This window comes from Mauremys mutica, chromosome 7, assembly GCF_020497125.1.
Source record: "Mauremys mutica isolate MM-2020 ecotype Southern chromosome 7, ASM2049712v1, whole genome shotgun sequence".
Classification (NCBI taxonomy): Eukaryota; Metazoa; Chordata; order Testudines; family Geoemydidae; genus Mauremys; species Mauremys mutica.
Window position 1 is genome coordinate 68247352 of NC_059078.1, and position 27883 is coordinate 68275234.

The 27883-nt window shown below is 41.6% G+C and overlaps 1 protein-coding gene across 1 annotated transcript in view; it reads right to left on the minus strand.

Annotated features, from left to right (window-relative positions):
* POLR3A (RNA polymerase III subunit A) overlaps window positions 1-27883 on the minus strand; it is a 55935-nt gene that overhangs the window by 18352 nt on the left and 9700 nt on the right. Inside the window, exons 7-21 of the mRNA XM_045024534.1 lie at window positions 26949-27111; window positions 26584-26720; window positions 24007-24110; window positions 18372-18513; window positions 17661-17801; window positions 15872-15941; window positions 15138-15265; window positions 13103-13241; window positions 11027-11191; window positions 10592-10764; window positions 9025-9136; window positions 7742-7860; window positions 6090-6227; window positions 3273-3443; window positions 2130-2243 (exon numbers count right to left, since the gene is read on the minus strand). Of these exons, the coding sequence (XP_044880469.1) occupies window positions 2130-2243; window positions 3273-3443; window positions 6090-6227; window positions 7742-7860; window positions 9025-9136; window positions 10592-10764; window positions 11027-11191; window positions 13103-13241; window positions 15138-15265; window positions 15872-15941; window positions 17661-17801; window positions 18372-18513; window positions 24007-24110; window positions 26584-26720; window positions 26949-27111 (2016 nt within the window). The remainder of the gene's footprint in view (window positions 1-2129; window positions 2244-3272; window positions 3444-6089; window positions 6228-7741; window positions 7861-9024; window positions 9137-10591; window positions 10765-11026; window positions 11192-13102; window positions 13242-15137; window positions 15266-15871; window positions 15942-17660; window positions 17802-18371; window positions 18514-24006; window positions 24111-26583; window positions 26721-26948; window positions 27112-27883) is intronic.

Below are 27883 nucleotides of genomic sequence, written 5' to 3' on the forward strand. Positions count from 1 at the left end.
TTAAGTGACTAATTCTTGGAATTTAGCTAGCAGCGACCTTCTCATCACATCTGAGCTTTGTTTTCATCCAAAAATTAAAAAAGATGTAGTGGATTAATGCAGGAGAAATCTTAATTATAATTTGCCAGACAGTAACATATACAGTCCCATTTGTTACTACAAGATCTTGCACAAATATCTTAATTTAAATAGCACTAACATTAATGCTCATACAGTGCACACGCATGCTACAATTACCTCATTATATTTTTCATAACCTGTCTCAGTTAATGCCTTCAAGAATGAATGGAGGGGGGAGAAAAAGGTAAAAGAAGAGAAGAAAAAGTAACAATGTCTGCAATTTACTGGTCAGAAATAAATCATTCAAAAAAGTTAATGCTAAGTGATGTAGCTACATCTGTGCATCCTAGTTTGACTTTTGAAAGGAGCATTAAAATCTAGCGCAGTTCTAAAATAAAGAGAATTAACTTTGAACCTTGTAATGCTATCAGATCAGAATTTATTTCTGGGAGCGGTGAAGAAATTGTTTACCAGCCCATGAAGTTGAGATTTGTATACACTTCTATTTGTATCCACAGTAGTCTACTGACTCAGCCCTGGCATTTAGATAGCAAGTCATGTATATAAAGAACTGTTTACAAATCTTGTCACCTTCTACTCTGGATCACAGTGATCCATCATAAATAGCAAAGAGCCACTAGAGCCAGTCACTGAAATTCATAGTCTCATCACCGATATCCCAGAGGCCATTTCAAGCTGCATCAGTCCAGGTTAATTCTTCATTTTCTTAGGGCTCATCTATATTGCCCCGCAGTTCAGTCTACGGGGGTGTTAACAGCAGTGCGCACCAAAGTGCTGTGCTGTCACTCCCCTTTGTGAATGTCGCAGGCGTGAAATAAAAGGTCCCTCTTCAGGATTATATTAATGTGAACTAAGAACCTTTTAGTTCATGCCTGCAGCATCCACATGGGGGGAGTGACAACAGCACTTCGGTGTGCACTGCTATATACACCCGAATAGTCCAAACTGCGGGGCAGTGCAGACATTAGCATTTGTCACCGAAGGAGAAAACTCAAATTAGGATATCTACTCATCTCTCTAAATATTTAAGTTACCTAGTACTTTTGTAAAACTTGAAATCCTCTGCAAGCAACCATTTTTTTTTTTTTTAAAAAAGGAGTGTGGATAAGCCTCAGAAAACAGGCCCCAGTACAGAAAGCATGTATTTAAAGTCCTTTGTTGGATTGGGAACCGTAAGAAAATGAGTGTTTAGTAAAGGGAGCAGGGAAAATGACAAAAGATAGTTACACAAAAGATGGATAAAAGGAAAGAGCTCTTGATATTAGTACTTTCACAGTTATACGTCAAATATCACATTATTCCTTAATGCTCCTCTGAGATAGCTAATTACTAGAACTATTTTACAGATGGTAAAAATGAGGTACAGAGCAATCAAGAGATTTGACTAAGGTGTTTCAGCAGGTCAATGATTGGCCCTTACTCAAACAACTAGACTTTCCTTCCTTTATAAAGCTATTGTAGCAAACACAGATTTACCCAAGACGACAAAGAAAGAAATTAATTATCCATACTGAAGTGCTCGTCCCGGGGTAGGCAACCTATGGCATGCATGCCGAAGGCGCCACACGAGCTGATTTTCAGTGGCACTCACATTGCCTGAGTCCTGGCCACCGGTCCGGGGGGCTCTGCATTTTAAATTTAAATTTTAAATGAAGCTTCTTAAACATTTTAAAAACCTTATTTACTTTACATACAACAGTTTAGTTATATATTATAGACTTATAGAAAGAGACCTTCTGAAAATGTTAAAATGTATTACTGGCACGCAAAACCTTAAATTAGAGTGAATAAATGAAGACTTGGCACACCACTTCTGAAAGGTTGCTGACCCCTGTGCTAGTCTTACACCATCGTGAATGCAGTAATCAGAAATATCTTAAAGACAGATTAGTACAGTAGGTGTTGCTGCTAGTCGTGGATAAAACTTTTCTTTTGAAAAGCTCTTCATCGGTCTTTAAATAAAAGCTCTCTCAATTGTTTAAAATCCTTGATTTATGAGGGAAGTGATATTTCTTTTTATTTCATGATTATTAAGATTAAAAAGTTACCTGTAGGAAACTGTCTTGGCAGCAAAGGAATTCAACTTTCTTCATGATGGACTCAGCAGTTAACACCAATTCATTTTTACTAAGAGCTGGTTCATTTTGACATGGATATACCGCCTTAAGCAACAACATAAAGAGAGTTATACTTCTACATATATAGAGACCACAGGGACATTACATTAAAAATTTTAGAGAGATTAGTTGTGTGTTCCACATGGACAATAGAGTCGCTTAACACCTCACTGCATAGTGTCCCAAATATATGTACTTGGAAAATCAATCCACATGTTTCTGATTACACAAATCAAATTATCACAGCCAGTCACTTAAGTCCAAATTGCCACTTCCACAGAAAACCTTTAGTCTTAGGCAAAATAAAATATGGACATTCTGAAAAGACATGTTCAGCATGTTTAGCATTCAAGTGTTTCACAATACCATGCTAGGCTTAGAGACAGCAAACAAGGCTCTTTTCCTGTGAGCTGAGAAATCCAACAACCCAACACGGAAGAATAATTTTCAGAACATTAGTGTGTGCAATAAGGAACCAGTCAATCACCCAAATAAGTCAACAGTAGTCCAACCACTGACTTCAATGGGCTTTGGGTCAGGCACTAACACAGGGGTAGGCAACCTGCAGCACACAAACTTATTTTCAGTGGCACTCACACTGCCTGGGTCCTGGACACCGGTCTGGGGGGCTCTGCATTTTAATTTAATTTTAAATGAAGCTTCTTAAACATTTTAAAAACCCTACTTACATACAATAGTTTAGTTATATATTATAGACTTGTAGAAAGAGACCTTCTAAAAACGTTAAAATGTATGACTGGCACACAAAACCTTAAATCAGAGTGAATAAATGAAGACTTGGCACACCACATCTGAAAGGTTGCTGACCCCTGCACTAACATCTTAAAAAAACCCAAGTGATAATCTAGTCACTCAATTTCAAAGAAAGCTATAGAATTCTTTACTTAACATAGATCTGCAAGAAATTTAGTTTAAAATAAATCCTTACATTAGAATGATTCTCCATGTTGTATCATGACACTTTTCTTCTTTATGTCCCACATAGTATTACATGCCTCTGACAACTAGAGAGCCTAAATGTATTTCAAACAAATGATTTCAGGAAAATCTTACTCTGATGTTGTCCAGGACTCGCTTGAATTCCAAAGGTTCGTCTTTCCCTTCCATAGCAGCAGGATCTAAGCCATCTCCCCCATAAATGAACTGTATAATGTCACCAGTAGAACTTCTGACAGTGAGATCATATTGAGAGCAAAGATCTTCCAGAGATTTCACCAGCCGTCTCTGGAGGGGGGTGGAAAAAAAAAGGGGGGGAAGTAAAGACAGCTATTTTTTAGGAATACCCATGCATTGGAGTTACAAAAACCTATGGAATGTGGACTGAGAAAATAAAACTTTTTTAATTCATACACCATTCATAAGATTTAATTTTATATTCCCCTGAGAGCAAAAAAAAACTCAGTAGCAATAAAATATTCAAAGCATTCTGAAGGCCTGCAAGCTTTCCTTCCTGCTCCTCCTATCATGTAATTTTGGTGCACACACACTCAAATTTACCACCATTAGAACCTGATACAGCCCAATTTATCTGGAATTTAAAAATACAAACATGTTTTCAAGGAAATGCCTTTTCAATCATGTGGTTTCTCTAACCAGCTTTGCTTCCTGGAATTTTTTTTAAATAATGCAAGAACATAGGTGACACATTACCATGTATATGGTCTTGTAGGGAGAAGAAAAGAGCAGAGACAGTTAAAAATATCACCACTGAACATCTGCCTCTGAAGTTGACCTTTTTAAAAAAAAAAACAGAGTTTTCTAATTTATGAGTTAGGCTTCAAGGTGTTTGTGGCACATGGTCAACCCACACAGCTGCGATTGGGCAGGACTGGACAAACAGGTCTTAAGGAATGTGTGTTTACTTCAATTTACATAGAAATAGTTACAAGGTCCTTGAAAAAGCAAGAGGGAGACAAGGCAAATCTGCATTTTAAGCAAACGGCAGCATGAAATCTCTTTTACAACGAGACCCCATGTCTCCATCCTCATAGCTGGAAGGAATTTTATCTAGGGCAGCGGTTCTCAAACTTCATAGCACCATGCCCCCCACCCCCCTTCTGACAACAAAAATTACATGACCCCAGGAGGGGGGACCCAAGCCTGAACCCACCCCAGCCCTGCTGCCCCGGACAGGAGCCAAAGCTGAAGCCCAAGGGCTCCCGCCCTGGGCAGGGGGCATGTAACCTTAGCCACCCTTCCCCGGGCTTCGGCTTCAGCCCCAAGCAGTGGGGGTCGAGCTTCAGTTTCAGCCCCAGTCCTAGGCCCCAGCAAGTCTAACTGCAGTCTTGGCAACTCCATTAAAATGGGGTCCTGACCCACTGTCTGAGAACCCCTGATCAAGGGGTAACCCTCAGGAAAATACATTTCAAAAGGGTGACTAAACTATAAAAGTAATGGATAAAAACACCACACGTTGTCTCTCCCTATCCATTTCCCTCTCGCTCATCTAAGACGACAAAAGAAACAGCCTATGGACTTAGAGAGCAGATCCTGACCTGAAACTTGGGCAGCAATGTTACTGGAAACTTGTGGTCAGAATTTCACCTTGAACCAAGACTAGTTTGTTAAAGATAAAACACTTTCTAAACTTATTTCTCTTGTAACCATTTCTAACTTTAATGCCTTATATTTGTACTGACTTAAAAACCTCTCTGTAGTTTTACAATCCAGTGTTGTCTTGAAACTGAACTGTGTGAGTAACTCCATTTATGGTAGCAAACTGTTGTATATTGAGCCCCTGGAGGGGCAATGGACCTAATATAGCTTGACTGTCCAGGAGAGGGCTGGACAAGTGCAGAACACACTTTTCTGGGGAAAATCTGGGACTGGAAGTGTGTGTGGGGGGGTCACATCGCAAGTAGTAAGCAAGGCTGCTGGAAGCCAGAGTGTGGCAGATTTGCTGCCAGACTGCTGGGGTCACTGTTTCTGGACTTGGGCTGTGGCTACACACAGACACTCAGGGGTGACCTGCATGCTATCTGTGAGTGGCCTAAGTGGGAGCTACAGCAGCAAAGCATTAAGGCCCCAAGGTTAGAGGGCCAGTGGTGACACAGCCCCTCACTGGTCTGGATTGCACCCCAGAATGTTAAACCCTCTGAATGGGGTCAGAGGTTGCACAGAAATATATTGAATAATGCCTCTACATAAGAGCATTGACATGATCTTAAGTATTTAGGTATGTGAATTTCAAGAGCACTCACATTGATTTTAATCAGAGGGAAGGCCCAATGGGAGAATTCTGATTTACCTACACAGAAGCAAAAGGTTAGGCCAGACACCACCTTAAAGTAAGTTTTCATTCTTGAAGAAGGGGCCAAATTCTGCTTGCCTTACTTGAGTAATCCCACTGAAGACCCTGAGATTACTCACAAAAATAGGGCAAGCAGGTTTGCCCCAGGACAGTCCATGCTTACATTTGGGTAATGGAGACAACTTCCCTTTTGTTTTGATGGGTCAAAACAAAAAAGAGTTTGAAGTTTCACCGGTATCATCTTTGTTTTTTACTGGAATGAAGGCTAAGTGACCAAAGCATCATCACAGGCGCCTGATCCACTCAGATGCTCCACGCCCTCAGACCTTCATTAACTTCAAGAGAAACTGAAGGCACTTACCACTTTGCAGGAGGTGCTCAGCAAATCAGGACACTTATGAACAAGGATTGGTCACTGTACTCGGAAGATACACGGACAGTTCCGCTCCCATGTCACTTAATGAAAGCCCACTTTAGAAGATGAATGATCATACTTTCCAACATCCAGCACTAGATCGATGAGATCTAACAGCATCTCATATTAACGATATGACTGACAACCATAACCCTCTTGCAACAGCAAAACTGTTATACATCTTTATACCCCTGTCGAGCATTACCTGCATATATCCAGTTTCGGCTGTTTTTACAGCTGTATCAACTAGACCTTCCCGACCAGCCATCGTATGGAAGAAGAACTCAGTTGGAGTCAAGCCAGAATAGAAGCTATTAGCAACAAAACCTTTTGCAGCTGGAAGCTAGAGGGGAGGGGAAAAAAGTTCTAAAAAGACATACCACACATTCTAGAAGTCTGCAATAGAAAAACCATTTAGTCTAATAGGACTATGCACACGCTCCTGAGTTGCAATCTGGTTGGAGGACAATGTGAGCACTCATTTTTGAGTGGAGAGGAGGAAGAATGACAGAGACATTACTTCTACCGGAATCTTCCTAACCTGAGCCTATGGAACAGAGTATGTTACACGTTTCATAGAGTTGGAGCTTCTAAATTCTTTTGAATAGCTTGTTTTGGCCATTGATGAGGGTCTGGTCAATAGACTTTACACAAACTGCTCAAAGCCAATTTACAAGTTTATTAAGCAAACTGAGTAACTAGAGGATTGACTGGAACCTTCTCTATACTATTCCTAATCCCATCACTAGCATCTGACCCAAAAGTCATTCCCATATTCTGTGAAGCAGAACAGTGGATGGAGAGGGTAAGAAGCACCAACCCTTAAAGCAGGCTACTTTGTACCATCATTTAATTAGTAACAGACAAAATGGACAAGGTTGGGAAATTAAAGTTGATGGAATTTATATCATGTGTATTTCTACCATAAACAAAAGTTACCTGGAGCATTTTCTTAATAAAAAGGGAACTGCAGGTTCAGGTTACTGGACGGCAGTAAGCAACTTTCTCTGTTAGTTCAGAAATTGCAACTGAGTCCTGGCAGGTAGTGATTTAGAGTTACCACTTGACAGGTATTCAGTAACCTGAATGACATGAACTGGTGAGCTTACGGGGCTGTTCGAGGGTTGCTATATTGACACTTCTTTACTAGGAAATGAATTGATGCCATTATTTTAACTGGCAGTCTCAGATAGGACTGTATTAACGTGGAGACAGTTCTAGACTCTTGACCTTGGGAACTGGTCCCTTCACAACAGGATTGAGAAACACTGATATAAAGTTGCAATACTATTTGTCATGCTGTATCTGTTCTATAGAGAAATTCAGACTCCAGAGTGACCCAGTGGATATATTTCACATGCACTAAAATTCTTGAAATCCATCATAAGAAACAAAACCAGCAGCACAGCACCCACGAGACACCTTAGTGCAATGAATCAGTATTCAAAAGAAAGGAAAAAAGGCAAAGATTACGAGAATCTTGTTTGTAAGCAATGTAAGAATCATGAACATATCCTCAGTGTTATGTTAAATTAATATTTGTTGAAATAACTTTAAGATAATAAAGTATTGTTTAAATATTTCAAGGAAGGGACTATTTGGCAGAAAAGGGCAACCAGAAGTTAAAAGTTCAGCTGTTAAGGTTCAGGCTAATGAAGATTCCTGAAAATAAATGAAGGCAAAGAGCATCAGCTCCTTGTCCCTACTTCTCCATTTAAAATATTGTACTTGAACTTTATGGTGTAACCCTTGGAGGCAGTCCTTCACTAATGGAAGGACCGAGTAATGACTCATCTGAACTTATTCCCAGTTCACAGATGGATTTCATTGAATCTTATTTAGTGCAAGGCTACTGACCTTACAGTGCTTCTCAAAGTGAGGCAGAGACCTATTTTCAAATCCATCAGGCACGCGTGACCCACTGATAGCCTGTTGTCCTACACAGGCAATCATCTGGGATATATTAATAAAGGAACCTGGAGAAACAGGAGACATCAAAATTAGTAATCCTTTGTAAAGGATGCTTGTTCAAACGAGATGAATGGTGCACCACTTACTAGGTCATTAAAAAAAAGTTTCTAAATTTGCATCAGTCAATTAATTCAACTCTTCAGTTACTTCTCCTATTCAGTCAAATTTATATTCACAGGCTGGAGATACCAATCAAAATTAATTAAGTCATCCCTACAAGGAACTCCCCGTCTGTCAATCAATGAATCTAGTTTTCTGTGGATCATGGATCTTTATGACATTCTTATTTGATTATAGACCTTAGTATAATAAAAATACCGAACAAGTTAACCTATCAACAGCATATAATCCATGTCTGTTAATGCCATTTCTTATTATTTGTCAACATCTCTTTTGCTGTTGACAGATGCAATATCAACTGCTTTAAAAACCCATCTTGAATTCAGAGTCTTTATTTTCTCTACAGACATAGTATCATTTGATTAACTCCTTCTGAAAATAAGCAGAACACCACAAAACTTGCTATAGCTTTCACTTCAAGATCCCAAAGTGATTTAAATATTAATAACACTTCTTCACCCCTGTGAAGTATTACACCTATCCAATACAGATGGGGAAATGGAAGCAGAGAGTGCAATTGACTTGCCCAAGGTCACACAGGAAATTAATGGCAAAGATCAGACAACATCCAAACAAAAAAGAAAAACAATTATTCAATTGATCTTGTAGAAGCAGAGATCAGAAAAACAGATCACAACATGGAATGACTTGATAATAGATGTGGAAAGTCTTCCCGATGATTACTTTTTCTGACACACTTATATTTTTGCTGGGTTATTTAACCTTGGGGGTAATTAACGTGTCTTTATTTGTGTTTTTCCAAAAGATTCCCAAGGGCACCTCGAGTGCTGGATGGATGCTCTTATTGTAGAGTAATAAGCCTCTAAATAAAACAATGTGTGATTATTTACAAGTTAATTTAAAAAAGAAGCTAGCTTTACCCTCTCAAAAGGAACGGAAAGCGATGCTACAAATCTAATGCTTACACAACTGCATGTTTTAGACAAAACAGACTACATAATGATTAACACAAAGGCAGAACAAATAATTAAGGGCAAATTATGTAGGCAGCAAAACTTCACACAATTCCAAAACTTGACTAATCTTACCTTTAGAACCACAGAGAGCCATGATAAGGGGACTGTTACTTTTATCTAGTTCTCTGAGACAGGCACTGCCAGCATGGTCTCTGATCACAGAGAGTTCTTTAAGGATTAAGGCCTAGAATCAGAGAGTTTAGATATTTAGTATTAGTAACAAATATGCACATAGCAGTATACTAAGGCTAGCCACCAAAAAACCTTCAGTAGTATTCAGTATGAAGTCTAAAACAGCATCAAAAAGGCAAACAAGAGCATTAAGAGAAAAAAAACCTGCTTTTTGAAATGCACGAGAATCTTAGTAAAATGAACTACAGAACTGGAGACCCACTATAGACTGGCAAATTGTCAGTAAGACAGCAAGCAAATGTATATAAAAGATATTGCAACACAATGTACTTTGTTCGTTTGTCAAGTCTATTTATATATGTTCTATAAACGTATTTGGTGCAAGCATTACATTTAGTAACAAGAGGCCTTACTACAACTCTCTACTTTGAGCAGTATGGTGAAACTACTGCATTTTGTGACCAGCATCAGACTTGATGACTAGCAAAGCGAGATCCTATTTTAGTTTTATAAATCTTAAGAAAAACAGTGATTGAGCATTTCTAGAAATATACTAGATAAGAGGATCAAGACTTGAAACTGTTAAAGAGATGACCTCTACATGACTACCCAGGTGTTTCATGTTAGGCACATATTTAAGTACAACAATTCATTCCTCCTAGTTTTCAAACAGTCATATTTAAAACCCACTGCATATTTTACAATCTATTAATCAAATCTCACTATCTTTTAATAGGTTTCAGAGTAGCAGCTGTGTTAGTCTGTATCCGCAAAAAGAACAGGAGTAAGGTGCCACAAGTACTCCTATCTTGTAATAGGCTGGTATGATGACTTATTTTTAACAGTCCTGTCTGTAAGTAAGGCTGGCTTTGGCCTAGTTTGCAGCTTGCCTGACATAAGCGAAATGTTGCTTTAAATGATCTTGTCATCAAGTAAACTTGTTTGTTTACAACAGCTATATAGGACAGAGGACAACAGGATGTGCTTAAATTGAAGAATAATGTATCTATAAATTGTGTTGTCAAAAGCAGTTAGAAAAATGGACTGGAAGGTCCTAAAAAACCCCTATGCAGAGAAACAGGTCAAAGTGACCTGGCCAAAATATGCACAAGAGTGCACAATCAACCAGAGACCACCACAAAAACAACAGAAAGTTACATGCCAATTAAAGTTCGCACATGAGTATTGTATGAGTTACATAAGATACTTATCTTCCAATCACCATTGTGTCATGAATGTTAAGTAATGAATATGTAATATGGATGTGTAATAAAATGGGCAGTCAGAGCTTCGTAGGAAAAATCCATGATGACGCCCTAAGCCCCAGGAGAAGGTAACTAGCCATGGCTTTTTTCTGTATGTTTGCTGTTTCGTACTTTAACAGTATTTGTAAAGCAAGGTATGCTTTTCGTTAAAATAAAGGTTTGATTTAATAAACCTGAGTGTCTTGGCCTGAGTGCATGGCACTCGTATTCAACACTATTTTAACAAGTGAATCACCACTCACCTCTAATGTCTCTTCTGCGGTACAGCCAGGCTGCTGCTGCAGCTTACCAGTGCGCAAAGCTTCAATGTATTCATCACATTTCTTATAGCCATCATTCAGAAGTTCATATTTAGCCTTTAGCAGTCCCTGTCCTGGAGTTACATCACCAATCCCAATTGAGAACCCACGGTTAGCTACAGTAAAACATAAAAAAGTTCAGTTCACTGAGTTCTTTGCAGATAACTATCACAGAATTTCTCTCCATTATATGGCATTTGCAAACATGTCACTTGAATTCAAGACAAAGTTGTGAACAGGTGCACTTTTCTCCATTTCCATCAACTTAGTATCTTATTGATTTTTCCTTCTCTAAATAGGCTACATTTTTAATAGAAACCTTCCTGGATTTTTACATTAAAATATTCTACAGTGAAAGGCACCTCTCAGGTTACTTACAGAGGTAAACAGGAGCAAGCCTGGCTAGCCGTGACATAGCATCTGCAGCCTCTACCTGCCCCCAGTCTCTCAGCAGAATGTAAAAGATATTGTTCTTGGATCCTGATCCTAAGGTTCCTTTGTCCATACTGCCACTCATCAACTGGCTATTCTGGATTGTAACATCTGGAGGCACAAAGGAAAATACTGAAAGCCTGACACCCGAAGAGACCAAGAGCTTAACTTAGGTTACTAGTAATTTAATAGAGTTTAAATCATAACAGTGTGGGCTGTCAAAACAAAAAAGCCTGCAAACATACACATTATGCCTGTAGAAGCAGAACACTGAATAAAGAGGGTGCAGTGAAAGCGTCTCCAAAACAATCCTCCGTCTGCAACAACATTTCCCATAGATTTTTAAGTCTATTTCCCATCCTTTCCCCAGGTAAATGCTTCAATTGCCAGATTCTCTTTTAAGAAAGAGCAGTAGCCCATAACTTAAAGCAACCTTAACACTGCACATTTTAATTTTTTAACTCCCACAGAAGAATTAAATGTGATAAAAAGCAATTTTAAATCTTCTGAGCAACATCTTAAATTAGTCCGTTTTTGCTCACATAGTTTAAAACACAATAGGCAAATCAGTGCAAGCAGTTTCCCAGCCAAAAGCCACACTTAACTTTGATAAAAATGTTAAGTGACTATAGTTAGCAAAGAATCATTGAAGAGAGTTATTTTATTTGGGAACAAGTCAGTAATTGGACACAATGGCACTAGAAAGTAAGCAACATAATATGTGAGCACTCCAACTCCAATATGCTACATTCAAGGAAGGGCTTGGGTATATAGATGGACTTTAATCACTGCACTGTCCTGACTCAGTAAAGGTACACCATAGTTACATGTACACTAGGAATCGGTAAGCTGGTCTATTAAGTGCTCCTAGTGTGGACACAGCTATACCTGTAAAGGGTAGTAACCTGCTATAGTAACCTCCCCACCCCCCATGTCAATCAAGCTATACCAGTGAAAGCAGTTTTGCTGGTGTAACTGCATCTTTACTAGGACTTATGCTGGCACAGCTATGTGGGTCAGGCATCACACTTCTCATCCCCCAACTGACATAGCTCTACTAGCAGACCCAAGTTATTGTTTTATTTATTTTTTGAAAAAGGATGCAACAAAACCTACTTGCTGAACAGTAAATAGCCATTGATATTCATTGATGACAGAGTACACCTCAAAAGCCATGTTGGGATTTCATGAGGTCTTGCAGAAGACCTTTTCCGGATTGGACTGTTGTTGCTTCACAACAGAACAGGTACGCCAAAGACTGCAACACTAGCTTCAAAGAAACTCAGAGGGATTGTTGCTTCCACTGAGGCTGCCGACTCCAAGAAACTAGGGTTTCCACTGCATCTTCTAAGGCCTGTTACATCCCTCTGCAATTTCTTCCTATGGTGGGAGAATTTTCTTGGGTTTACACTGCTCTGCTCCCCTGCAGCTAGTTCATGGTGAAGAAAAAGGTGGCAGGGATATGGGATAAAAACCTCACTAAAACAGAGGAAGGATTTTTCTGGTTACAGAAATGGTTAGCTGTGGACTGCTCGTTTAATAATATCAGATGTGTAATATGCTCGCTGTACAGCAACTCTGTTTTGCGCCATCTCTACTTTCCTTATCGCCTTCCTTTGCCTAGCTTCAAGTTCTGCATTTGTCAAGTTTAAAATGGTAAGATCTTTGGGGTAGAGACTATGTTTTTTTTTTTTAAATCTCTGTAAGGTGTCATGACAAGTTAAGTGCTATATAAATATTTTATTAATAAAATTCATGATTTGTCCTTAGTGTTCTATGTCTGAGCAAACACCAACTTTTGAGAAATTGCCTATTTTGTATGTGAATCAAATAGTCACATTCTTGCATATTTTACTTGTATTTTCATGTTTAACAGCGAAAAATAGCATTTAACAGCATTTTCTTCAGTCACATTTCCCTGCTGTGAACTCAATTACGGACTAGTAACAGAAAAGGAGTCACTGGCGCAGATTTGTTATGAACTCATAATTGAGGAGCAGTTGAGCAGGCAAGGTCACTCACAAGAATCATTGACACACAGATCCTCCCCTCTGCCAGAGTACTGTTTTCCTTTGGTTCGGAGATTGGCTTTCACAGCACAGTCATCACTAGGTTTGAGAATGAGGCTGAAGACCTGCTTTCCTGTCCACAGGGTTACAGGCTGAAGGCAACAAAGGGAAACAATCAGAAACCGTCAGAATGTTTTCGATAGGGTTATAGTGCCGAAACAGCCAACTTCAATATGCTGCTCTAAAACTGTGGTTAATATCTTGGTAGAACAACCTGCGCCAGTCAGTTTGCTGAGATGGCTGCCATTATTCACTTAAGTGAGAACAGAAACCCCACTACCCCAAGGAACCAGAACTTAAATATTTTTGGATGAAGGACAGAGGGCAGATGTGCGAATGAATGAATACCCCCTCCACGCCGCCACTTCTCTCTGACACTGGTTGGAAATAAATAAATAATTAATTAAAATAAAAAGTTAAAATGCAGATGATTGCCAGCTTCACCTCATTCCCCGCATTTACAGTGCTGTGAATCTAGTTTCTCTTGTTCAGTATACAGTGCTTTCGTCAATAAGTGTGCATTTGGCTTAGAGATCACATTATTGTGTACATCAGCCAGATGAAATACAGCTAGCCAATATAAGCAGCTGACACAAATCTAAATCTACAGTCATTTGGCAAAATGCTATCATCATAGACTCAGTGTCTTGTTACAAAGGAAAACCTTTACCTCACCTCAAAACGGACTTCCCATCTTTGCTTTAGATGACTATTATCCTTTGAGGCTCCAATTTCCCTACACTCTCAACACATTAATAATTATACTTTACAGCACATGGATATTTATCAATTTTAAGATCACTCTAAGTATCAGTATACATGTTCATTTGCAAGTCATTTACTTAATATTTGATTAAGCAGATAACCACAATATATACATCAAAATTCCTCTACATCACAATAAAAAGTGCATGACTATTTCTCCAGACACATGTACACTGGTGATGTATAAACACCATGTTCTAAACTTAATTATGTCATCAGAATGAAGATTGTGCAGCTGAATATGAAATAGGACCATAGGCAGCTATGGAGCAGAGCTCTTCTTAGCTCCACCTCTTCCATCCCAGATCCTGCTCCCCATTACCACCAATAGTCCCCCATGATCCCTAGGATGTTTTCCACTGCCTTAAATGCTCTAGACTCCCCATGGTGTTGCTGTGTATTGTGGTGTAGGAGCTGAGGACAAGTCAGCAGGAGGGCAGGAGATTGAATGGGAAAGATAAGGATCAAGTTCTTTTTCACTAAACCATCTGTGCTGAAGCTACAGGACTCCTCAATGCATGGAGGTGGCAGCAGCTAAAGCATCAGTACCAGATGACCCATTCAAGTTCTGATGCACCAATATGCAGCCCCCACTAACTTCTGCGTCAAATCCCATCACGATTGGGGTCAGTGAAATTGCAAAGTACAGGCTCTGAGGGGACAATCACCTGCTGCATTCCAACCTCTCATGTCTGTGAAGAACTTCACCTGCATCTATATTCCTGGTTTAAGGAGCTTGCTCAGATATATCAGATTAGGGTTCCCCTCTTTCAAACCACAGTAGGTATGTTGAGGCAGCAGGACCATAAGGAACCCTCATCATGCCACTATGCATAGCTGACTCAGCGTAGTGGAGAGCCAAAAGCACTGATGATTTGGGGCAGATGGATTGCACACTGCACCAAGACAGGTAGTCTGCACAGTTCTAGTTACTCTCTCTAGATTCCACAACTTTTCTCTACCCATGGCCCTGACTTATGATCCTCACAGCATGCTGCCAGATCTATTGTGAAGTTAAAGCAGCAGCATCAAGCCCTGCTTCTGTCTCCATCCCCATGCACAATACATTTACAGCACAAGTAACCACTCTAAGAACAGCTGTCACTAAAATTCTGTCTTTTGGCGGCTATGACAATGGGTCAAGTATGCATAACATCCAAGAGAAATCATGGCCAAAAATCTTTGCAACAGTTTAAAAAAAAAAACTAAACAGGACTACACACCTTCAGGATTGCTGGTGGTGGAAGGCGAACTTTAATCTTCTCATCCTTGCCAACCAGGATAGAAGCAATAATTTGACAGGCCTTGGCTCGGTCAAAAAAGGTGTCTTTTAGTGTGAGAAGATAGGCACCTAGAATGTGAAAAAAGGTTAACCTAACAGGCTGAAGTAAAATTTAAAAGTGATTGCATGTTAAGCATTACTCTGACCATGTGTTATCCACTTGATACAGATGACAGCAATGCAGATGTAATATTGGCTCTAAATTCTTTCCCTGCACTTATGATTTTTAAATGAATGCCTGTAACCAGCAATTTATAAACGTAAAAAATTAATTTTTCTCCTATTAGATTTAAAGTCTAAAAGACCATCTGAGAATTGCTATCAAACATCCTCTTCCTTATGAACTCTCTGGCCACTGATATACCCTCTGGACGTTTTCTATAACATTAAATAACCTTGCAGACACATAAGTGACTCCATCAACTTAAAGATAACATTTTTTTAACCCTACTATTACAAGTAACCCCTTCATGCCAAATCATAACTGAAAAGCATTGTGAAGCATCAGTTTAATTGCTTCATAGTCAGGGAATCCATTTTGATACATCTTGCAACAGGGCAAAATAATTTTTTTTTTTAAAAGTTCATTTATAGATTTATATGGGACATTATTGATTTTCAAAAAAGAAACGTTTTTTAAGTCACACACATCTCTAAAATGATCTTTACACAGACCTGTAAGAAAATCTTGAATAGCAGCAATCAAAGGCTCTCCATTTCTTGGTGTTACCAAGTTTGCTTTGGTCTGTAGAACACAAGAATGAAAAATGAGTATGCGTGAAATATTCTGTAGAGAAGATTAATTTAACATACATTACTATTGCAATACAATTGAAAGAACAGACCTTTTAAGGCAGAGCTTGTAACAAACATTAAAGGCCCAATTGCATAGTTTAAGTGTTCGGATTTACTCTACTATGTAGGACAAATCCTGTAAACTGGAGGAAACCCTAGTTCTAGACCCTATCCTATCCCTACAACTAGTACACATCTAAGCTATGGATTAGGTTAGGGAAAAAGACATGGGGAGATAGGTACTCCCTTGCAACCTGCATGTTCAGCACCAGCCACCAGATCTGGGGATCCAGAGGGATGGCATATATACAAACAAGTTTTACTCATAGAAGAAAACCTGGCACATTTTGGAGGTTACTTTCCAATCATGTGTGTGGTGGTGGGGGCGCGGGGAAATCGACAGATGCCAAAAAGGTAGATTCCTAAACACACAAGTAAAATACGAGAGAGAGAGAGAGAGATTAATAACAAACCTATGTCACATGGCTGTTTAGCAAGAGACTGTTGAGTCTAACTGTAACAGATCTTTGGTCAGAGGGGGAGGAGGAGGAGTTTCTACTGATAGTGGTTGAATTGATAGGTCAAGTTATTAGTCAAATTACAAGTACAAGGGATAGTATTGCTGGTGGTTCTTGTAAAGTTGTGAGTTTGGTGACCGCACCATTGGTCTGACTGTTTCATCAAGTGCCTACATTGGCTACTTTCTCATGTCTTAAATCTGATCTGGGTCCTGTGTGGCTGTAGTCTTGGCAGCCTGGAGATATCGGAGACCTACTATAACTTCAATCCCCTAGCATGAGTACCGGTAATTGCTAGTCTGAAGGTGAAGTAGCTGCCAGTGGTCTCCCATATATCTGGAGCCAATGTCAGGGTACAGTATGAGTCTCCCCAGTAGGGTCTTCTCAGATGCACTTGCCACTGCTTTACATAAAACTCAATTGGCTCCTAAGGGCTGGTCTACACTCAAAATTTGGTCTAGATACCAACAGCCCTTGGGGTGAAAAATCCACACCTGAGCACCACAGCTATGCCAACCTAACCCCAGCGTAGACACAGATAAGTCTACTGAGAATGCTTCCATCAACCTAGCTACTGTTGCTCAGGGATATGGAGTTCCTACAGTGACTGAAAACCCTCCCCCACTGTTATAGTCTGCATCTACACTGGGCGTTACAGCAGCATAGCTATGGTGCTGTAGTTATGCTGCTGTAGGCCATGTCTACGGGCATGAAGTCCCAACTTACTTTTGAAAAGGGAACTCACTGCCCCACTGTTGCCTTATCAGTTGGGAGGGGAGATTATGTGTGGTGGCATAAGGTAAAATACATTCCACAGCAAAAGCCCCTCATTTCTGCAGCATGTCACTACAGGAAGACAGGCACTCAGAACAAACCACATTTTCAGGGAATATAAGTAGGTATCACTGTGATGCCTCTAATTCTGTTTAAAAAACAAAACAAAACAAAAAAAGCCTCGTTTTCTGAAGGTGCCTTAACACTAGCATGGAATATTCAGTTGGCTGCAGAATTTAGCACTGGTCTCTTGAAGCAGTCAAGCGGCCTACCTGAAGAATGCAGCTCTCACTGGCAACTGAAAAATACAGGGTGCTGCTTATACAGAAATGCAATATCACATTACCACAAGCCAGACAGTAAGATACTCCATTTACCCCCATGAGAATCAGTGCTTCTGCTTTGGCCTCCTCTGTTTGAGGAAGATGAAGATTCATTTCATCTCCATCAAAATCAGCATTGTATGGTGTACAGACACATTCATTAAACCTGAAGGTCCTGTGGGGCTTTACTCTCGCCTGCAAGAGAGATAAGAAGTGATGCCACAGACACAGCGAATCACATCGAATTTACAAGGTTCCAGCATCTACAAGTTTTGAGAGTGGTTTCCTTGCAAACTGTGCTTTTACAGTTTTTTAAAATATAAAAAGACTCTTGAGACGATACATCTAATTACTTGTTTTAATTTACATAGAAACTGGTGGAGGCTTACCAAGTCACTTAACCAAAGTTGAGTGAATTTATTTACTAACCCCTTGACCCTGCAACATTACATGCAAAGTACAAGACGCAGCATGTTCTTAGATATCAGGGTTCTTACTAACACTGCATTTTTTTTTATTTTTACATCTATCGAGATGCATATATACATGCACAAACATAAAATCAGTGGCATTTGAACAAAAGACTACTCAGTTTCACTTTGACTCCTATGCACAAGCGCAAAACTATTTCGTTTGGACCATTTCCAAGTAGCGTTGTTTTAAGATGCCCCCAAAAAAAAAAACAGTTTGAGTGAGAGATTAATAAACAAAACTAAACCACTAAAGGTCAAAGTTACATGATAGCCAGGCTGTGTGTATACTCACTATGTGAGCCATGATGCTCAGCTTGTGCAGAGAGGGCTGTCGGTTGAACAGAACTATATCCCCATCTATGAGATGCCTCTCTACAATGTCACCATACTTGAGTTCCTGAGCCATCTTCTCACGGTTTCCATATTTCAAAAACCTTGAAATAAAACACGTCAATAGAGTCAAAATCTCATGAAAAAAAACCTCAAAGAAATAGACAACTAAAGAGCATCCTCTTATTTGTACTCTGATTTCTTAAAAAGACTCCAGTGACAGCCACTTTGAACCAGACATGCATTCTGCAAGTTTATTAAATATTAACAGAGTCTCTGTCACTGAGTGGAACTAAGGGTACGTCTACACTACAAGACTATTTCGAATCTACTTAACTCGAATTTGTGGAATCGACCTTATGAAGTCGAATTTGTGTATCCACACTAAATACACTAATTCGACTGTCTGAGTCCACAGTAACGGGGCCAGCGTCGACTTTGGAAGCGGTGCACTGTGGGAAGCTATCCCACAGTCCCCGCTGCCCATTGGAATGCTGGGTAGAGCCCCCAATGCCTGCTGGGGGAAAAAAAATGTGTCGAGGGTGGTTTTGGGTAACTGTCGTCATTGAACCGTCAATCACGCCCTCCCTCCCTGAAAGCGCCGGCGGGAAATCTGTTTGCGCCCTTCTCTGGTCGGTTACAGCGCGGACGCCACAGCACTGCGAGCATGGAGCCCGCTGCGATCATGCTTATGGCACTTATGGCCGTTGTCAACTCCTCGCACCTTATCGTCCACCTCTTCCACAGTCAGCTGCTGAGAAATCGGGCGAGGAGGCTCCGGCAGCGCGGTGAGGACAGGAAGTCACAGAGTGGCGCAGACCTCTCACAAAGCAGGGTACGCCGCGCAGTGGAGATCATGGTGGCAATGGGTCAAGTTCATGGTGTGGAACGGCGATTCTGGGCCCGGGAAACAAGCACGGACTGGTGGGACCGCATAGTGCTGCAGGTCTGGGATGAATCACAGTGGCTGCGAAACTTCAGGATGCGTAAGGGCACTTTCCTTGAACTCTGTGACTTGCTGTCCCCTGCCCTGAAGCGCCAGGACACCCGGATGCGAGCAGCCCTGACTGTGCAGAAGCGAGTGGCCATAGCCCTCTGGAAACTTGCAACGCCAGACAGTTACCGGTCAGTAGCGAACCACTTTGGCGTGGGCAAATCTACCGTAGGGCTTGCTGTGATTCAAGTAGCCCACGCAATCGTTGAGCAACTTCTCTCAAAGGTAGTGACTCTAGGAAACGTCCAGGTCGTCAGAGATGGCTTCGCCACGATGGGATTCCCAAACTGCGGTGGGGCTATAGATGGGACTCACATCCCTATCCTGGGACCAGCCCACCAGGCCAGCCAGTACATTAACTGAAAGGGCTACTTTTCTATGGTGCTGCAAGCACTGGTGGACCATAGGGGACGTTTTACCAACATCTACGTCGGGTGGCCGGGCAAGGTTCATGACGCGCGTGTGTTCAGGAACTCTGGTCTGTTTAGACGCCTGCAGGCAGGTAGTTTCTTCCCGGACCACAAAATAACGGTTGGGGATGTGCAGATGCCTACAGTGATCCTCGGGGACCCAGCCTACCCGCTAATGCCCTGGCTCATGAAGCCCTATACAGGCGCCTTGGACAGTGAGAAGGAACTCTTCAACTACCGGCTGAGCAAGTGCAGAATGGTGGTGGAGTGTGCTTTTGGACGTCTCAAGGGGAGATGGCGGAGCTTACTGACTCGCTCGGACCTCAGCGAAAAAAATATCCCCGTTGTTATTGCTGCTTGCTGTGTGCTCCACAATCTCTGAGAGAGCAAGGGGGAGACCTTTATGGCGGGATGGGAGGTTGAGGCAAATCGCCTGGCTGCTGATTACGCTCAGCCAGACAGCCGTGCCGATAGAAGATCCCAGCGGGAAGCGCTGTGCATCCGGGAGGCTTTGAAAGCTAGGTTCCTCGGAGAGCAGGGTAACCTATGACTGTCCACTTGATTTACAGAGAAGCTGAACCTGAGCCTGTTTCAGTGACTGTTGACTTCGATCTGCGGTTACATACCCCGTTCTCCAGGTTTCCCCCCTTCCAACACACGTTTTAAAATAACTTTAATGGAACACTGATTATTAACAAAGTTTTATTTAATTATGAATTCCTGTTCAAGGGTTGAAACATGGACGCAGACTGTGGTGGGTACGGTGTGCACTGATGTACAGACCGCTTCTACACTAGAGGAATGACAGGCTCCTGCTCCTACAGCGGTCTCTGGGGGGAGGACGGTTGCAGGTGGGTGTGCAGGAAGGGGTGGGTTTGCAGGAAGGGGTGAGGGGTGCCGTCTTTGGGACGGAGTTTGGATGCAGGCTCTGTGCTGGGGCGTAGGAAGGGGTGAGGGGTGTGTGGGAAGGGTGAGTATTTGTCCGTGGATGAGGGCTCTTGCTGGGGCTCAGGGCATCCGAGAGGCTCGTGGCTAGGGTGGAAGGGCATGGTAAGGGCAGCCTGCCTTGCCATTTGTGGATGGCAGACGCTAGGACCCTGGGGCAGCATACACCTCCCAGACTGACCCGGGGCAGCATACACCTCCCAGACTGACCCTAGTGCCTAGTGACTGCAGTCTGTGTGTGTCCTGCTGTTGATCCTGCCCCCAAGTCTGTACCCTGGTAATGGAGGCTCTCCTATGCAATTAAACCCCCCCCCCCTTCACACAAAGTCTTCCGACAAGAAAAACGTGACGGAAACAGTGAATAACAACAAACTACTTTTAATACTCAACTACACAGTAGGGGGATGAAACTTGGATTTGGGACTGGGTGATCCAGGAAGGGAAGCACTTCTCAAAATTTATGGCATGGGAGCTGTGTGGTACATGAGCGCTCTGCTGGGGTGCAGTGACAGTTTTCACGGCCCCTAGTGCCCCTCCTTCTTGTTACTTTGGGTGAGGGGGGGACAGGACTTTGTGGCGGGGGATGGCGGTTGCAGATACAGTGCAGGGGGGCTCTCTGCTCCTGCCTGCGGTCCTGCAGAACATCTACAAGGCGCCAGAGCGTGTCCGTTTGCTCCCTCATTAGCCCAAGCAGCGTTTGAGTCGCCTGCTGGTCTTCCTGCCGCCACCTGTCCTCCTGTTCGCTGTGTGAGCGCTGGTGCTGACATAGGGTCTCCCTCCACTGTCTCTGCTCGGCCGCCTCGGCTCTGGAGCAGGCCATCAGTTCCGAGAACATGTCGTCCCTAGTCTTTTTCTTTCGCCGCCTAATCTGCACCAGCCTCTGTGAGGGGGATGCCGGGGCAGTTCATGAAAGAGCCGCAGCTGTGTGATGGGAAAAAGGAAGTGATTTCCTTGAAAAGATACATGTTTGCGAACACTGAACACAGTCTACTCAGTTTCTGTGAGCAAGACCATACAGGGCACCTAGTCTCACGAGCTCTCAGGACAAGTTCGAGATTTCGGAATATGCTTTCATTGGCTGCGATCTTGCACAGGAGATCGAACAAGTGGGGCGGTACAGCTGAATCTGTGTAGCAGCCAGGCCTGGTAAGCCCTACACTATAGGCTGCTTAACAGTTAATGGATTGCCTTCAGCGGGAGGGCACAGCTATCTGGAAAGCATAAAGTCTGACCCTGTTCCAGCCCCTCGCGGCTGTGCCCGGGAAAGATCACTATGCTTTTCCTCTTCGGCCTCCAACACGTGGCTGTTAAACGAAGGTCATTGCTATGCAAAGTAAAAGTCAAGCATTCACAATAGTAACAGTACACTAATTGCCCTAATTAGATGCAGCAGTCGCCGAACGAGATTACCCTGAGGCGGGTCACTCGGAGAGAGAGAGAGAGAGAGAGAGAGGATGCTGCGAGAATCCCTGCACAGACCAGGACCGTATGCTGCCATGCAGGTCGAGGCAATGATTCCGCTGTACGTTAGGATGGCCTGGCGCGGAAGAGTGCGCTTCCACGGAGCACCAAATAAGGCACCTCTCCCCAGGAACCTCCTGCGGAGGCTTTTCGAGCACCTCTACGAGAGCTTACTGGAAGTGTCCCAAGAGGATTTCTGTTCCATCCCTATATGTGTGGACCTTCTTTTTATATAGTTTTATATGGAAAACTTTTTATATAGTTTTTATTCCTGTTTTTTAAAAAATAAATGTTTCCATGTTTATAGCACTTACCGACTGATCCTTCCCCTGATTCTGAGTCCGGGTTAACGGCCGGGGAGGGTTGGTAGGGGATCTCTGTGAGGGTGATGAAGAGATCCTGGCTGTCGGGGAAAGCGGTATTGTAAGCGCTGTCGCCTGCGTCGTCCTCCACAAACCCTTCCTCATCTTCCCCAATGGCGAACATCGCCGAGGAACTGCCCGTCTACACTATGCCATCCACTGAGTCCACGGTCACTGGTGGGGCAGTGGTGGCAGACCCACCTAGAATGGCATGCAGTGCCTCGTAGAAGCGGCATGTCTGGGGCTGGGCTACGGAGCGTCCGTTTGCCGCTCTGACTTTTTGGTAGCCTTGTCTCAGGTCCTTGATTTTCACGCGGCACTGCGTTGTATCCCGGCTGTATCCTCTGAGTGCCATGGCTTTGGAGACCTTCTCGTAGGTCTTTGCATTCCGTTTGTTGGAGCGCAGCTCCGAAAGCACAGACTCATCGCCCCACACAGCGATCAGATCCAGGACTTCCCGGTCTGTCCATGCTGGGGACCTCTTTCTATTCTGGGATTGCATGGACTCCTCTGCTGGAGAGCTCTGCATCGTGGCAGGTGCTGCGGAGCTCGCCCCGATGTCCAGCCAGGACGTCAGATTCAAAGTGCCCAGACAGGAAAAGGAATTCAAATTTTCCCGGGTCGTTTCCTGTGTGGCTGGTCAGAGAATCCAAGCTTGGACTGCTGTCCAGAGCGTCAACAGAGTGGTGCACTGTGGGATAGCTCCCGGAGCTACTAAGTTCGATTTGCATCCACACCTAGCCTAATTCGAGATAGCCATGTCGAATTTAGCGCTACTCCCCTCGTCGGGGTGGAGTACCGAATTCGAACTAAAGAGCCCTCTAGGTCGAATTAAACGGCTTCCTGGTGTGGACGGTTGAGCGGTTAATTCGAATTAACGCTGCTAAATTCGATTTAAAGTCCTAGTGTAGACCAGGCCTTAGGGACAATGTTTTTCATCAAAGTTTTAGATAAGGACTGAGGTCAGTTTAATATTAAAGATAACTACTGTATGTTAATTAAAACAGCAAATGGCTACATCATTCTCCATGGCAAACATGGAGCAGTCAGCAAACAGGATATTCATGAATAATTAATTTTTTTCTTTAAGAAAATTGATTTGTTTTAAGTTATCAGCAAATAGGGGTATGTCATTCACATGTAGCAATCCAACTGTTGCTTACTAGCAATGACATTGAATCTATGCCTACCAAAATGTTCTAACAGAAGGATTTATCTATGTTCATGTTTACTTGCACAGGCAACCTTTAGGTCATGGAGTATTGTTTATATCCTTTATTGAAGATGACATCAAACAAAACAAAAACAAAAACAAAAAAAAACCAGAGGAGTCCCAATGATGAATAATCTGCTGATTAACTAAAAACTAAGCAATTAGACCAGGTAGTGGTGGTAGGTGGAAAGTGAACCTGTACAGATAAGTACCTTTTCATTTGTGTGTGCCTCTGTTGAATGAAATTAGCTCCAGGGTGAACTTCAGGACCATTCCGTACGAGTTTCCTCATAAAATTTAGGTTAGCTTTGTTCACCTGCAACATGACTGTATCAGTTAGAAACAAGCGAGACATTTTAACACCACTTGCTATTCCTTGGGTTTGTGTTTTGGGATTTTTCAGGATCAGTTTAATGACAGTTGTCCCCTCTTATTTTAAAGCTGCTGGAGGAAGGGGAAGAGAAGAAAAATACAAGCCAATCTTGACCTTATGGAGGCAAGACTGTTGACTGAATTGGAATGAATAGCTTGCTGGCCAAATTTACAAATAGAGGGAAGCTTGAAAAGCTCTCTAAAAATGCTGGGATCTATGTTAAAATTAGGGATGTCAAGCGATTAAAAAAATTAATCGCAATTAATCACGCTGTTAAACAATAGAATACCATGTAAATATTTTTGGATGTTTTCTACATTTTCAAATATATTGGATTTCAATTACAACACAGGATATGAAGTGTACAGTGCTCACTATTTTTTTTATTACAAATATTTGCATGGTGAAAAAAAGTATTTTTCAATTCACCTAATACAAGTACTGTAGTGCAACCTCTTTATCATGAAAGTTGAACTTACAAAATGTAGAATTATGTACAAAAATATAACTGCATTAAAAAATAAAACAATGTAAAACTTTACAGCCTACAAGTCCACTCAGTCCTACTTCAGCCAATCACTCAAACAAATTTGTTTACATTTGCTGGAGATAATGCTGCCTGCTTCTTGTTTACAATATAACCTGAAAGTGAGAACAGGCATTCAAATGGCACCTTGTACCCAGCATCACAAGATATTTATGTGCCAGATGCACTAAAGATTCATATGTCCCTTCATGCTTCAACCACCATTCCAAAGGACAGGCATCCATACTGATGATGGGTTCTGCTCAATAATGATCCAAAGCACAGTGGACCGACGCATGTTCATTTTCATCATCTGAGTCAGATATCACCAGCAGAAGGCTGGATTTTCTTTTTTGGTGGTTTGGGTTCTGTGGTTTCCGCATCTCTTCTAAGACTTCTGAAAGCATGCTCCACACCTTGTCCCTCTCAGATTTTGGGCAGCACTTCAGATTCTTAAACTTGAGAGCTGTAGCTATTTTTAGAAATGTTACACTGGTACCTTCTTTGTGTTTTGTCAAATCTTTTGCGAAAGTATTCTTAATATGAACATGTGCTGGGTCATCATCCGAGACTGCTATCACATGAAACATATGATAGAATGTGGATGTAAAAGAACAAGAGACATACAATTCTCCCCCACGGAGTTCAATCATAAATTTAATTAATGCCTTTTTTTTTTTTTTTTAAATGAGTGTCATCAGCATGGAAGCATGTCCTCTGGAATGGTGGTCAAAGCATGAAGGGGCACATGAATGTTTAGCATATCTGGCACATAAATACCTTGCAATGCCAGCTACAAAAATGCCATATTCTCATTTTCAGGTGACACTGTAAATAAGAAACAGACAACAGTATCTCCCATAAATGTGAGCAAACTTGTTTGTCTTAGCGATTGGCAGAATAAGGAGGAGGACTGAGTGGACTTGTAGGCTCTAAAGTTATACATTGTTATGTTTTTGAGTGCAGTTATGTAACGAAAAAAAATCTACATTTGTAAATTACACTTACACAATAAAGAGATTGCACTACAGTACTTGTATGAGGTGAATTGAAAATATTTGTTTATCATTTTTAGTGAAAATATTTGTAATAAAAAATATGAAGTGAACACTGTACACTGTCTCCTGTGTTGTAACTGAAATCAATATATTTGAAAATGTAGAAAACATCCAAAAATATTTAAATAAATGGTATTCTATTACTAACAGTGTGATTAATCACGATTAATTTTTTAAATTGCGATTAGTTCGAGTTAATTGCATGAGTGAACTTTGATTAATCGACAGCCCTAGTTAAAATGCAAAAGTCTATGTTAACACAAAAGTAAAGTAATATTAGAATTTTAAAGAAGAAATATGAACAGTTTTCTTAAGCAAAGCTGACAACCTCATTACACAGCTGGTCTATTTTGTGGTACACAATTAATCAGAGCAATGAGAAAAGAAAGTACAGACAGTATCACAGAAAGAGTAAGATATGAAAGGCGTGATTTTTTAGAAATACGTACAAAGCCAGTTTTCACTCGGACACACAGTAACATATATGAAGCCATACAAAAATTTAAAATGGGTTGGGCAAAACCAACTTTGCTGTTTTTCAGGATTGTCCCTTCAGGCCTCCCTCCTCACAGTCAGCATTCCCATTGTCTTGCTCCGTGAATCAAGTCAGCTTTACAATGGACAATGAACCTATGCCACTATGACCTTCTGGTGCTGACTGAGGGCACTGAGCACCTGAAGCTGCATGCCATTCTGTGTGTGTGTGTGTGTGTGTGTGTGTACGTACACACACACACACACACACACGACTCCCTTTTTCTCCAGTGATTTGAACACCACAATGGATCATGCAGAAAAATGCATGAAAAAATTTCAGTTTTATACTACTTACTTTTTCAGGGAATGTTAATATTTTGGCAACGTGAACAGGCACAGCCACTTCATCTATTCGTAAGTTGGGGTCAGGTGAAATGACTGTTCTGCCTGAGAAGTCCACTCGCTTTCCGGACAGATTGCCTCTAAACCGACCTAAAATAAAGCAACTTAAAACTAGTTGGGAAAACAGTACCATTATACAAAATGGTAAAGTGTTAATACAGCACAGTAGGCACATCATACAGGGAAAGCCTTGCTAGCTTGATCTACAAACACTGACCTGATCACTATGCAATGGCAAACGTTTTGGCTAAAAAAACCAAACCAATGAAAAAAAAAAAAAAACTTTTGGGAGGTGGGAAAGGAAGAATTTAGACATACCCTGCTTCCCTTTGAGTCTTTGAACAAAACCTCTGGTCCATTTCTTGGGTGCCATGTTAAGAGGAATTCCAGAGAGCTCACTGTTAATGTAGAGGGCACACTGCAGCTGTAGGAAGTCCCAGTCTTCCATTATCATCTGTGTTTTGGCTCCCGATATCCTATGCTAAACAAGACAATTACCCATTTCACAAAACAAATTTAGTGACACACACAATTGGCATTGAACAAATTTTTCAGAAAGCTTTGCATCACACTAAATCAACAAGACATTGGCACCTTCACCATAAGGAACAGTGGGACACATTCTGTTCATGCGTGAATGCTGCATGGATGTAACTGAGCAGAACCTGGCAACACACATTTTCCTTCTGGCAAAATCAGCTTCTGATTAATGACAAACTAAAGGATTTGTGTTTGTTTGATTAACTGACCATTTTAATACTTGAATGTATAATACAAAGATCATGCTGTGGAGACATGATTCATTAAACAATTAACTTATCAGAGTGGTGGCAAACAAAATTCCATTGTGTTTAGCCCTCTTCCGGGCAAAGACCATCACTCAAGGTTTCACTCCTGCATCTCTGTGGCAGAAACTAAGATGGAACAACAGGTTAAGCCAATCTGAGGATATAGTTCTGTTGCGCAACATCTTGCAGAGAAACAGGTTATAACCCAGTGCTAGTTTCTCTTCTTCCCAGGAGACAGCATACACAACCTAGAGCAGCATTTCCCAATGTGGGAGAAAAGTCAGAGATACAAAGGACTAGCTTTTGGGAGATGGTGAACAAGCTTCTCAATTGTTCTCCAGTTTCAGTTTTTAAAAAAAGTTTCTAGCTGTTACTGTTGAAATACAACCTTGAAAGCATGACCTGAATGTAACTAATGTCTGCCTGAGCTCGCAGACAGCTGAAATAGCTCTGAGCTGGGAAGTG